The sequence below is a fragment of the Thunnus thynnus genome, chromosome 21 (genome assembly GCF_963924715.1).
Source record: "Thunnus thynnus chromosome 21, fThuThy2.1, whole genome shotgun sequence".
Taxonomy (NCBI): domain Eukaryota; kingdom Metazoa; phylum Chordata; class Actinopteri; order Scombriformes; family Scombridae; genus Thunnus; species Thunnus thynnus.
Window position 1 is genome coordinate 11,041,683 of NC_089537.1, and position 13,405 is coordinate 11,055,087.

The window sequence follows — 13,405 nt, forward strand, 5'->3', positions numbered from 1 at the left end:
CCACAGTCCTGCTGTGCAGTCTCTATTTGGATAAAACTGAGCTGTTGCAGAATAATAAGTGGAACAACAACAGAGTCACACAGTCGACATCGCCTCAGACAGGAAGAGACTGAGTCCACTTTGTTGTCAAGATAAGAGACGGAGTAGGGCAGGAAATCTGGTTCTGTCTGGTCATTCTACAATACAAGTGTCCACCACATGCTCCTCACCCATTATGTAAAGCGTGGTTCAGTGTTATCAGAGACTATTATGTGAAAACTAGGGATATCTTGTTCAAATGGCTGGGATGTTATAATTCTATGAATGACAAAAGAACATATGTGGTATAGAAAAACCAAAGTGCAGAAAGATTGCAGATATGCATAGTGTGAAAACATATTTAATAAAAATGTTTTGTTAAAATTATTGGACTGCATATTGCATTGGTTGTCATATTTGTGAGGTGACAGAGTATATTCCATCACTATGTGTCATGAGGCTTCACGTTGCAGCTATTTCTGTAAACCTCAGCTGCTAAAGCACAGGTTGCCAGAGGCATTTGGGTCTAATCCTAAGTCAGTTTAGCCAAGCCACATTTTCATGCATGCTGTCTTTCCTGAGACCATGGATGGATGTGCTCCTTTGAACAGCAGGCTCACTCCTGGCTCTGAAATGTGCATGCTGGCAGGGACACTGCAGAGAGATAGGACATGCCAATGCCCGTTTCTAAAATGACCTGCAGTCGTCGGGTAATGATCATCATATAAATGAGGTCCTCGTAAAACACAGAAATCTTTCTCCCTTTCATGCTTTCTTTCTGTCTCCCTTTCTAAGTCTGTGCAGGCATCTCTGAGTGTGTCCGTAGCCACAAGCTAGCAAATATCAAGCAGGATACATGGTGCCTTGACCTGGATAGCTGTTACTTTCATAAGCTTTCTTGTCAAAGTGCCAAGCTTGATGCTGTGTATCACAAACTAAGTGCATGTTTATTATCAATTTTATCATCCAAGGCTTCTGTGAAAAAAAAACAATACATGACCACTGACACAACTACACATGATGATGATACTCAAAATCCCACTACTTTTATGCTTGTTTTTTATGTATGAATACAAGTGTGCGAGGGTACTGCAGATGAAAATTAGCAAGTCGATACATTAACATTTGGTAACATTTATGTTCAATATTGTACATGGTCCCTTACAAATAAAATAGAAATAAAATAAATAAATATCCAAGAAGTGTCTGTGAAGGAGGTAACTGTCCAAATTTGTTTACCTCTTTTGAACATGGAAAATGGAAACAGGAATGGATGGCAAACAATGCCTTTCTGCAAGACCTTGAACTTTCTGAGCTGGGTCATCACACAGAACAAGACCTAAGAGGGGAGAGGGTGAATAATCAACTGTCCTTGGGCAATTTGAAGAGCGGTGAGAAGTCATTTAAATAAGTGAATCCTGCAGGAACACTGTTAGCTCAAGTCAACCAGCTCATGGGATTAATATATGAAAGAATTGCTAAGAGAGAACAGACCAGTTTCACCAGTACTGTGTTTTACTTCATCATATCAGAAAGAATATAATAATGATGAACACTGTTTTTGTCTATATTCCATGCATTTCATTATTTACCACAGAATATTGTTAATATTGGAACCACCAGTAAAATTATTGAGGTAATTTTCTTTTCATATATATTTACATTGCTCTGTTCAACTTCATAATTATTTATCCTTTTTTTATGAAGCCTTTTTTGTACATATAATATGGGGAATTTTAAACTATGAACCATTCTAACTGGAAGTCTGTAAGTTTTTTAACATATGTAAAATATACTGTAACAGTACAATTTAAGGTAGACAGAATATACTCATTGATCATTAATTGAAGCCTAACTTTGTGCACAAACATTAGTGTAGAAAAAGGATAAAGCTACTCTAGTATTAGCCACATAGCAGCACTGTCCTGTGAAACTTATGTATCTCCAAAATAAATTTTCTTGAGCCAAAAATTATAATGAAAAAAAATACACATTTCAGTTTTGCAACATATTTTCTGATAATACAATGTTGTTGTTTTTTTTAGCCACACTAGTAGTTTAGCTCAAGGGATAGCAGTGTTGGTCGCTTAGTCCACCACTTTGTTCCAGAGTAACATATCTCAACAACTATTACCATGAAAATTTGTACAGACATTTATGGTCCCCAAAGGACCAGGTCAAAATTTTTACTTATCCAGTGAAATATCTCAGCATCTACATGGTTAATTGGAACAAAATGTTGTATGATATTTAGCATGAAACCAAATTATTTTGGTGATCCCCTTACTTTTTCTCTCGTGCCACCATGAGGTTGACATTTTCTATTCTACTCTGGGGTTATGTTACGTAACATACATAACCAACTTTGTCACCATGGTCGCGACTTGTCAATCAAAAGGTAGCCATGCCCTAAAGCACACCCTGCTTTATCATCTATTTTACTCTAAATGGGGCCATAATTTACAAAAAGAACATCATGCTGTAATGAAGAAGACTTGAAACTAGCAATTGAGACCATAAACTCATTAGGAAAGTGTTTAATGAGGCAATAAATCAAGTGAGAAGTAGGCTAATTTTGTTATAGACTTCCATACAATCAGATGTCTTTTTGCAACTAGCGCAGCCGCCCCCTGATGGCCATTAGAGAGAATGCAGGTTTAAGGCTCTTCCGCATTAGCCTAATTTTTCAGACCTGGAGCTCCCCGCTTGGTATAGTGCTAATTGGCAAATATTCGCATGCTAACCTGCTAAACTAAGCAGGTGTTAGCATGCTAAGTTAGCATTTAGCTCGCAGCTTCACAGAGCTGCTCTCTTCGCTGTAGACTCTTGTTAAATGTTTTTAATTAGCTCAAGAATACAAGAATTTTCTTGACCCACAAAGCAAAAATAAATAAGATAAATCATTCAACTTATCTGAAGAATTCAAATCACTAAATTTGGAGATACAGTTTTTACTGGATAGTGATGATGAACATTTTGAACAAATTGAGATTGAGATTGAGATTTTTGCAGGAAACTTTGTTGCTCTCCAACATGAGCTCAATTACACAACCATTTGCTGACGGTTGATTTTGCATGCTTGATTCCTAACATCACAATATATTACACAACAAAATAAAAGCTACACTTTTAGTAAAAAAGTGACAGTTTGTGCAGGAAAACAGGGGGGTCATGTAAGAAAACCGATGAAGACCCACAATTGGAAAACATCATTAGATCAACTGAGGCATGAGCTATGTGGCGATCCCATTAGGGATATTTGTATTGGTTAACATCAGATTTTCTTAGTCCCATAACTCCCCCACTGTAAACTCCATGAGCCATACTTAAAAACATGCATTGTCTCAGCACTTAAAGCTATAGTAACATGTAGCTTCCTCATACAGTGAAGCAACAATAGTGTCTCTATTTTTTATTTTTCAATTTAATTCCCACTGACTTATCCAGCTACAGAATCTATTGTGATAATGCTTTGAATAGCTTTACGCCAGTCCATACATCTTTTGTATCTCACAGTTTATTTATCTGGACTGAGATATAATCATTTGTGGCTGCAGTTTCTCAACAATGCATCCATTCAAAGATGATGGAAACAACAACTTGCTGCTATTTCCCTGTTATCATAAAAAGTATGGGAGTGTGTACGTGCAAGGAGAATCGGTGTATAGATAGCCAACATTAGAGGAGAGACTGTATATTTATCTAGAACTATGTATGAATAAATTGTATGTGAAGCCAATGAGTTCATGTGCACCTACAGTAGCTATGAACCAAGGTGCAGGTCCCCAAACACTTTGCCACTTCTTTTCTATAATGAAATTCCTGCTGTAGCCTGAAATCCTATCTATAATGAGCATTTTGTTGTGTAGTTCAGAGACAAATCCCTGGTTTGTTCTTGGCTTATTATATACGAGGTTTGTTTTGTTCACTTGTAAAAGTATTCCTTGAAAATTTCCTCCAGTTCTACTTTGAAACGATTCCCAATAGCCTCACACATGATGATGAAAGTGTTTACAAGAGAGTTTACATGCATTTCCCCTTAATAAGCCTGAAACAACAGAGAGAAACCAACATTTAGACAGCACTGTGTCTGCTACTGTCACAAAAAAAACAATTTATTCCTCTCTTTATAGTGGTTCAATGGCTCAAACACCCATCTTCGCCCAGCTGTGAGCATGGCAATAAAAAAAAAAAAAAAACATAAATAAAAATTACACCTTTTTAAAGACAGTTTTTCAGACGCAATGTCTGGTTATTATCCATCTGGGGATGATGACGGACACAGACAGGTTAGTTATTTTCTGTCTGAAGGAGTAACGCTGTGGAGTGCGTGCTGGTATAGTGTGTCTGCTGAGTGTGCCCAATGGCTCAGCGCTGCCGGGAGAAGAGGTTCCTCAGGGCATTGTTGTAGTTCTTATTAAAGGCGGTGTATATAAGAGGGTTAAAGAAGGAATTGGAGTAGCCCAGCCACAGGAAGATGCTCTTCCAGATGGGGGGGATGTCGCAGGAGCACAGTGGGACGATGAGCTCTGTGATGAAAAAGGGGATCCAACAAAGTACAAACACGCCAATCAAAATGCCTACCATCAGCGCCGCCTTTTTCTCCTTTTGCTCACGCCATGTGTCCCCGTCTGTTTGGAAGGTCACGGTGGCGTGACGCACAGTAAACACCATCTGGGGCTGCTGTGTTTCCTCCTTTACCTGGGTGGCAGCCGATCACAGAATAAAGACAATAAATCAATTGTTCTATTGATTCATCAATAAATTAGACATGGTTAGCATTATAATTAGAAAGGCAATATCTTTAATAATATAGGCTAAAGAAAAAAGCAATTACTGAAGTGAAAATTTTGTGGCTGCTCAACAAAAGATGGATTATAGGCTGCTGAACAGAAGTGTGAATCAACAGGTGGATCAACAAGCTACAGCAGCGTATTCACACACACACACACACACACACACACACACACAAACACAAACACACACACAATACCGCATATGAAGCCAGAGCCGTGTCTTAATCTGCATTTTCCAGCAGCCCACTTTCCATTTCACAAACATACTGTGCAGCCGGAAAAAGGAAAAAGAAAATGTCAACAGTAATCTGTTGACTTCCCCCTCTCTTATTTGTTGCCTAGCACAGCTCAGGGCTGACTTTATTTTTGTTTATCCAGCTTTTTGTATAAAGATGAACCATCCCTCTAAATCTGTCAGAGGAAAGACGCGCAGCACTCTAAACTGTTGTGTTCTGTTCAACATTTAAACAAGAACCTGCACTGGGATAGCAGGGACTAAATTTAGTTGAATCAATATGGGTCAGAGGCGCCTGTAACTGATAAGACGGATGAAGCAAATCCATTTACAGCAGAGGCCAGAAGTTAAAAGCATAGTGCTGCCAGGAAAGAGGTTTCAAATTCAATGGGTGGTTTAAGACACCTTAACATTATATACTAGATAGTGCAATAGCTAAAATGGGCACTTACACCTGCAGATCCTCCTTTGTACAATCACTTAAATCACCTTAAATGGCTCACTTAAGAACAATTATTCATTGATCATATTTATCCTTCCTGGCAACCTAAGAGCTGAGCAGCCAGCCTTGTCTTCTTCTAGTGTTAACAAACCCATACATAAAGCAGTATACAGTACATTATTTTTTGTTATTTTTCTAAATTTCTATTGTGTGTATTTGTTTGATATTTTAGTGCCACTACGGGGCTAGAGGTTCATATTTCTTGTTCTGAGTGAAATATCTTGATAACTATTGTATAGGTTGCTATCACACCACCATGTCCCACTCGAATGAATTCTAATAACTTTGGTGATCCTCTAACTGAGCTTGCTAGATCTAGCTCTGTCATCAGGTCCAAAATACTGTTTATGACCAAAATACCTGCAAAACTGAAATTCCCATCAGCCTCAGCTGTGCTTTGTGTTCAATGCTGATTAGAAAATGTTAGCATGCTTACATGCTAAACCAAGATGGTGAATATAAACATTACACCTGCTAAACATCAGCAAGTTAATATTGTTATTGTGAGTATGTTAGCACATGTTGACATTAGCATTAGCCTCACAGAATCGCTAACTTGGATGTATGCTCTTTGTTTTGTTTCAGTTATTTTTGTGGATTTCTATTGTAGTTTTTTGTGTATGCCTGGATCTGACTTTAGACAACCAACACTACTAAGGTAAGGAAAAGATCATGGTCATGTTTAAAATAAACCAAAGTTGACAGTTGGTAAGAAACAGGATGTGAACTGCAGTCTCTGGTGTTAAAGTCACGTACTTTGTTTAGTCAGTTTTCCACCACAATCTCCTCTCTAAGAGATTTGCAACATCACACTACATAAACCTTTGCTTCTACAAGAGAAAAGTCATTATTCACATGGCCACATGAGGTCACTATGAAAAGATTATAAAAGATTGATATGAGCGTTTAAACAAATAACAGGACCAAAGTCATCATTTATGTTATTCTTCAAAAGGCATAAATGAATAAATACAGTGTTGAAATAACAATGGAAAATGTACAGGTACTTTATGTGTTAAAGAGAGAGATAAAAGTTAATATATCATTGTTTTAGAGCCAATCCTTAGAGTCAGTCTTTTTTATATTTTCAGTGACATAAAAACTTTCTGTATTTTTATTTCATGGATTTTGGTCGTGTTGACTTATTTGTGCAATTAGGTCAAGAAACGGTGCATCCTACCTATTAATACATTCTATTTCTGTTGTGTTTACATCTTAATGTCTTTGAGTGGGTGTTTTTGATGGATGAATGCAGGGGACATTCACATCTGTTCACATCATAACTCGCACTTCACAGGGCTCTGTGCCTTGCCTCTTCGATGTACGCTGGGAAATGATGAAAATAAACTTTGGCTGGGTAATGAGACACGTATAATATAAGCTGCTAGTATTTCTGAGGAGAGCAAAATGACTAATAAAACATATTCTGTTTAATTGCTATAGCTACAAGAGCGATTGCCTAAGTAATGAAACTTGACATAAAAGTCTAGGAAAGCAAATAAAAGTCAGGTCTAATTTATTCGATTAGTCCTCCTTGACCGTTTGCTTCTAATTTTGGGCCAACTGATGTCACGCATGCATAACTAATGGGCATCATGAGGATTTGGGTGAAATATTCAAGAGCATAACTTACGTAAATGAAAAGAAAAAAAGCCCTTGCCGTATATTTTTTGTGAAACATTTTTCATTCTGTGGACATTTGCCAAGTTCTCAGAATATTCAGACGTAGAGTCATTTTTGTCAGAAGTCTTTTACAGGTGAAAGAAAAAGGTGTCTGTTCTAAGATGTATAAAAGTAGTTTAATCTCTATCTCTGAGGTGTTTGGGGGGTGGGGTGGGGGTTCAAATGTCATTTCCCACCATCAGGGCAGGTGAAAAATGGGTGCTGACACAAAATTCATGAGGAAAATTTGCTTTCCTGATTAAAAATCAAACTAAAGCTTGCAGAATAGACCTTTATGTCTGCTTATTAGAGAAACGCCAAAGCCAGGAAGGTGCACTAGCCCATTAAAAACACTGAAGGTGACATTTATAGCCTTCTAGTGGAATAACCTTCTGCCTACACACATTAACAAGCTTGTGGTGATGAGCAGGATTGCTTCAATTATTTGTCCGTATGCTCATTGCTCATACATCGGATGCTTATGTTTCCCTGATTACTGTTGATAACCTCATCAGCCAAAATAATAAGTAATTGCACAGCAACCAATATTTGTTGTGACATCAGCCAGTTGCAGGGAGATAAATAATTATGATTTGATAAAGGGGGGGGGGGGATAATGATATTGTGACTTTTAAGGACAAAAGGTTATATTGAAAAAATGGATTTAAAGTAAAGAATATTAATGATCACCTCAGCCATGGGTGTGATGGTGTTGTTCTTGCGAGAGCCAATCCGGAACTTGGCCGCCTTGTAGATCTTCCAATAGACAAACAGCACCACACAAAGGGGGAGGTAAAATGCTCCGAAGGTGGAGAAGATCGTATATGATGGCTCCTGGCTCACCTGGCACTTCATCCCCTCTGAGTAGGTTTCTCCCCAGCCAAAGAGAGGTGACAGGGAGATGATGGAGGACAGCAGCCACGTCAGGGCGATCATCACATTGGAAATCTTTTTGCGCGTCTTGAGCGTGTACTCCAGGTGCCTGGTGATGGACCAGTAGCGGTCCAGTGCGATGGCTGTCACGTTCCAGATGCTGGCAGTGCAGCAGAGCACATCGAAGGAGATCCACACCTGGCACAGCACACGGCCCAGTTTCCACAGCCTGCCGTTCAACTCATGGACGAGGCTGAGCGGCATAACCAGTGCGGCCACCATCACGTCAGAGATGGCCATGGAAGCTACCAGGTTGTGTGGCACCCGGTGGAATGTCCTCACTCTCAGAATGGTCACCAACACCAGCAAGTTCCACACGAAGGTGGCCGCCACCAGCATCGCCAGCAAAGTAAGAGTGAGCACACTGAAAACAGAGAAGGGGCGATAGATGTTTCCCCCTGAGTCATGGTTGTCTAAAGTTCCACTGAAGTTGGCTGCAGTCAGTATGCTAGTGTTGGGGTAAGTCATGTTAGCTGCTCACCGCCCTGCAGCCAAAGGTCAAGACGATTCTGAGGCAGTTTCTGCAGAGGGAGGACACATTCTGCCGTAGGGAGAGATAAGGAAGAGAAACATTTTAATGTGACTAATACATCTAAGTCTCTTACTGCCTTTTTAATCAATACTACAGCAGAGATTTAACAATATGAAATAAAAGATTCTCACACTGAATACAAGCTTTTACTATGTTTTGCACAGTTGTGTGAATGCACTAGCGTGACATCACTGGGTCATTCACAAGAGAGGTAGTTTAGTGATTTGCTCACAATCGTGAAAAGTACTTGAGTTTCTCATTTCAGCTGGCAAGAAACCTGCCTACAACTTTCAAGTGCAATTTCATCTACCGTTTAAAAGGCTTGAAAGTACTCTGGGACATCTCTGAGACTGGAAAAGACCATAAATATTCAGTTTCATCATCCCACTGCTGCCCTTTGAATTGCATTAAAGTCAGGCCTCTATTGCAAAATGAAGAGTTTTAAATTGAGTCGTTGTTGTACAGTAATTTGGGAATATTTCACTTTGTATCCAATGAAGAGATCCCTCTGTTAATCACTGCAGAGTTACGTGCTTTAAGTGGTTGCAGAGAGCAGCATCAATTGTCACCTTAAATATGAGTGTCTGTCGAAGAAATACTCTGTATTAGCATGTGATTGTCTCCATTTCAGAATCACAAAAGAAAAGCTTTGCAAACATGCCAGTTCTATCAATACATTCACAGGAAACGCAGAGGAAGTTGCAAAGCCTTCACTGTTCAGTGGTCAACAGTGCAGAAATAATGAATCTCATGTCACCAACCACCTCTACTGTCTTTCAGCTGGATGTTGTGAAGTTCACAATATACAGCTGATATATGTAGTATAAATGAATAGACTCAGAATAGATACTCATTTATCAATCATCTGTTATATGATTTCAGGCACAATTTTCTTTCAACGGTGGCTATATTAACAATAAACTTTAAATGAAAAGTATGCAAAAGCATTTGAGTAACATTAGAAACTCATAATATTTGCCCAGAATTCATTGTTATGATAACTAAAACACATCTGTTTAGCAGCAACACTGGGAGCAATAATGATTTAATGCATCATGTTTTGGGAAACATATTCAGATCTGCCTCATTTAACAATCTCATAAGACAATCATTATAATCGTTAATCAAAATTTCTTATTTATAAATGCAGTTTAAACTACTCATCCTGCTATTCCTACGACCTACACCAGGCTCTTACAATCCTCCCAGGCTTCTTAAAAATACAGATTACAGTTTCTTACCTTGACCCATTCTATCTCCCGCACCAGACCTTTAAAGTGGAGTTTTACCTATAATCTTGAATATCAAATCTAATCATTCATTTTGCATGGCTTTTCCTGTGACACTGTCATGAGGGGTAATGGATGACTCGCTCAGGTTTTTCCCAGACCTCTTTCACAGTGCAAGCATCCATAATGAGTGTGGCTGATGCATATAATTTGGATTAAATAATTGGCCCTAATTGGGTGTGCTCGAAATCACAGAATTTAATCAATAGGATCATATTCTTATGCCTGTGTGGCCTCTAATAGCATTACTTTGGGCTGTATTACATTAATCTGATGAATAAATCTTCAAAAAAAAAATCAGACATTTCTTGAATTTCCAAGGACATGTTGGTTTTTGTGCAGGAAAAAACACACAAAAATATACCACGAGGTTCCTCATGAAATGCTTCATTTATTTATGTTTTTATACCCACTGTCAGATTGATCTGCTTGTTATCAATCACTTGCCTCATCAATAAAACCCGATGGGTAATAACAGTATGAGCTATGTCGCTGTCAAGCAGTGTATTTCTGTGACATGTGACACTGTCTCTTAGCATCACAAACCATGCCCTCTAATCAAAGGGTCCAACCAAGCACACCAATAGGCCCTCTGCTCTCTCTTCTCCCCGCACCTATTAACTAGCCTAATAGCCATGAAATTGAACAACAGTTATGAAGAAAACAGACAATCAAACATGCGGCATTCAGCAAAGCAATCTTACAATTTCTGTGCTGACATCACAGACCAGGTGTTTCAAACAGCGGCTGCCATTCACTCTGTGAAAGAAAGAGAAACACATGCAAATGTATATATGCATATGTGAGAGGAGCATGGAGGGAGACACTGATCGACAGGAGGACAGCAATCACGGTCCCTAGTGTGAAATGATTATAACTGAATACATTTGACACTGTTTTTTTAGACAGCTGTGCGGGTAAAGTGTCAATTCAGGTCAGTCAGTGTCTTTAGACTTGCAACAGACTGCTGGTTCACTGGGCGTATTTGCTCGAGAGCCTTGTGGGGATTTTAGTTAACTGTTAGGAATTAAATGGGGACAGAGCATGATTAACATCTCATTACGTATCATAAGGTCTGTGCTTTTTTTTTTTTTTTTTTACATTTTATTGCTAGTATTAAGACAGAGGTGAAGAGTGAACACTTTTCATACTCCTGACAGAGCTGCAGCAAGGACATATTTCCAAACCACATATATATTCCCATAATTTGAAAATGAGCAAATTAATTAGCAATCATATTCCTTTCTGAGCTTCACAAGCACCAGATGCTGCAGAAATCAAGACGTTTCATTATTTCATAGCTAGCCACAAACTTAGATGAATGTGTTTTGCATGTGTTTTCTTTGCTCAAAGGAAAAAAAGTAATTTGTCCTACAAATTCTTCTCTTCATAATTTATTAATTTGCTGTCCCCTTTTATGCAATCAGTGTGCTGATAAAAAAAAAGCAATTTCGAACAAGGTGTTAATGGCTGTGAGCTGCAGATTCAGGCAAAAGTTTTCTGACATCTCAGTTTTATCTCATCTTTATGCAAAAACATGCTATCACAACCTTGTTATTGTAACAGCTATAATCTGAATAGCATAGTATGAAGCTCTTCATTCTGAAACGGTTATACGATCATTTGTCACACAATTCTCTCCAAGGAGAGTTTCTCTGAGGCTTCAGTGGCTTCAGTGGTTGACATTTACAGCTGAAAGGAGCACTTGGTCTTGGGTTTGGTGGAACACGTTTTCAAACCAGTGCAATGAATGTGTAAAAGATTTTTAAAGCATGCTCCACTGGAAAATAAATAAATAAATAAATAAAACATGCACAAGTGCTTTATAATTGAAACCCCAATATCTAAGAGATTGAGCAAAAATGATATTCTCCACAATAATAACTTTGGCATTTACATATTCAGAATTCCCTGTGGTGCTCTCTTGTCCCATGAGGTCACCTGTCTGCACCTGATTCCTGTTCACACCTGATAATCAGCCAAGACACTTGTTACACATCCTCTCAGAAACACAACCTTACTTTTGAATCTTCATTTAGAAACGCTATTTCTTGCCAGAAAAAAGAAAACTCGGCGGCAACGATTCTTTATCGGAGAACAACTCACCCCATTAACAGTTCGGCATCAATCAGTCCGGCGCCAGAAGATCTCTGCTAGGTCTTAGTCTCTCCATCAAAATTCACTTTGGTGGTCTGTCAGAGTGTTTGAACCGCCTGGCTTCAGTGTGGATGACAGCAGGAACACACCTCGTACTGAGGATACAGAGGCGCTGGAATAAACCACAGTGGTCGGAAGGGGGAACTGAGTCCAAATCGAGTAATAAACACTGCGTTTTCTAAGCATGTGGGAGACGTGTGTGTGTATGTGTGTGTGTTTTGGGGCGTGCTTTTCGCAGCTTGCTATTCAGAGGCGTGCAGTGTGAAAGGAGACAATGTCTCTGTCTTGTCAGTGTCCGTGCTGCTCAGAAAACATTCCCTCTTTATTAATTACTCTCATTCTGCAGTGATCAGAGGTGGCTTGAGGAGACACGGATCCTGCTGCTTTATGATAAACGATACTGCCATGCAGCCATCTCACCTATGAAAACTCCCCTGGCATTTCTCCCATCTCCCGCCAGCGTGATTAATCAAGATCTTCGCGCAAATTCATTCAAATCTCATTTGTTGGCAGGATAACTTGAAATCAAGTTTCTCTTCTATGGGCTGTATCTGGAATATCCCTTGCAACACTTTTTCCTTTGTCCCGTGAAAATGTCCTGAGAAAATCCTCTCAGGATAGTTGATTTAATGAAATCATCATCTGCGCCAGTGGCTTCCTGCAAGGAGAACAAGAGAACACTCTGTGACTGTTAAGCAAACAATTTGTCCATTAAGAATCTGTTCTAAAGATGTTTTCTTTTTTGGAGACAAAATTAATTCAATTTAATGTTGATTAACTTCCCAGACAGCAGACGTGTAGCTACATGAAGACCAGGGATGGATAATCCAGATGATCCAGACTTTATAATGTCAGACAGTTACTGTGAAGGTCACTGACATTCAACTGCCCTGTAATATAATAGAGCAACAATACAGAGCAATGCCCTGATCATAGTATTTAGTATCACACTCACACTATAAGTCCTTATAGTAACTGATAACAAATGGGAACCCGTACAAAAGTTGTGGTTTCAGCACCATGGACAGCACCATCGGATGCTTGTTTATTACCATTATAGAGAGAACAGCCTGTTTGTTGCAGCACAACCTACAATACAATTGTTCCAAGGTTAAAATATACAGCATGCACTTGGCTTTTCAACCTCTACTGCAGCGTACATGTCACAGCACTCTTTACTTCAGCAGCCGTGGAGGGTACAATGATAGTTTATCTACCTATTGCTTGTGCTAACACCCACTTCCCCCTAATCCACAGGATTTGTTTGAAACACCTACTCAA

General features: G+C 39.0%; 1 protein-coding gene across 1 annotated transcript; it reads right to left on the reverse strand.

Annotated features, from left to right (window-relative positions):
• Nucleotides 1–3,673: 3,673 nt before the first annotated feature.
• On the reverse strand, nt 3,674–12,769 carry htr5ab (5-hydroxytryptamine (serotonin) receptor 5A, genome duplicate b). Its single transcript, XM_067577969.1, has 3 exons — nt 12,074–12,769; nt 7,904–8,687; nt 3,674–4,719 (listed from the first exon to the last, which is right to left on the reverse strand). Exons 2-3 carry the CDS (start codon nt 8,612–8,614, stop codon nt 4,387–4,389), a joined length of 1,044 nt encoding a protein of 347 aa, XP_067434070.1. The 5' UTR covers nt 8,615–8,687; nt 12,074–12,769; the 3' UTR covers nt 3,674–4,386.
• Between the last annotated feature and the right edge of the window lie 636 nt (nt 12,770–13,405).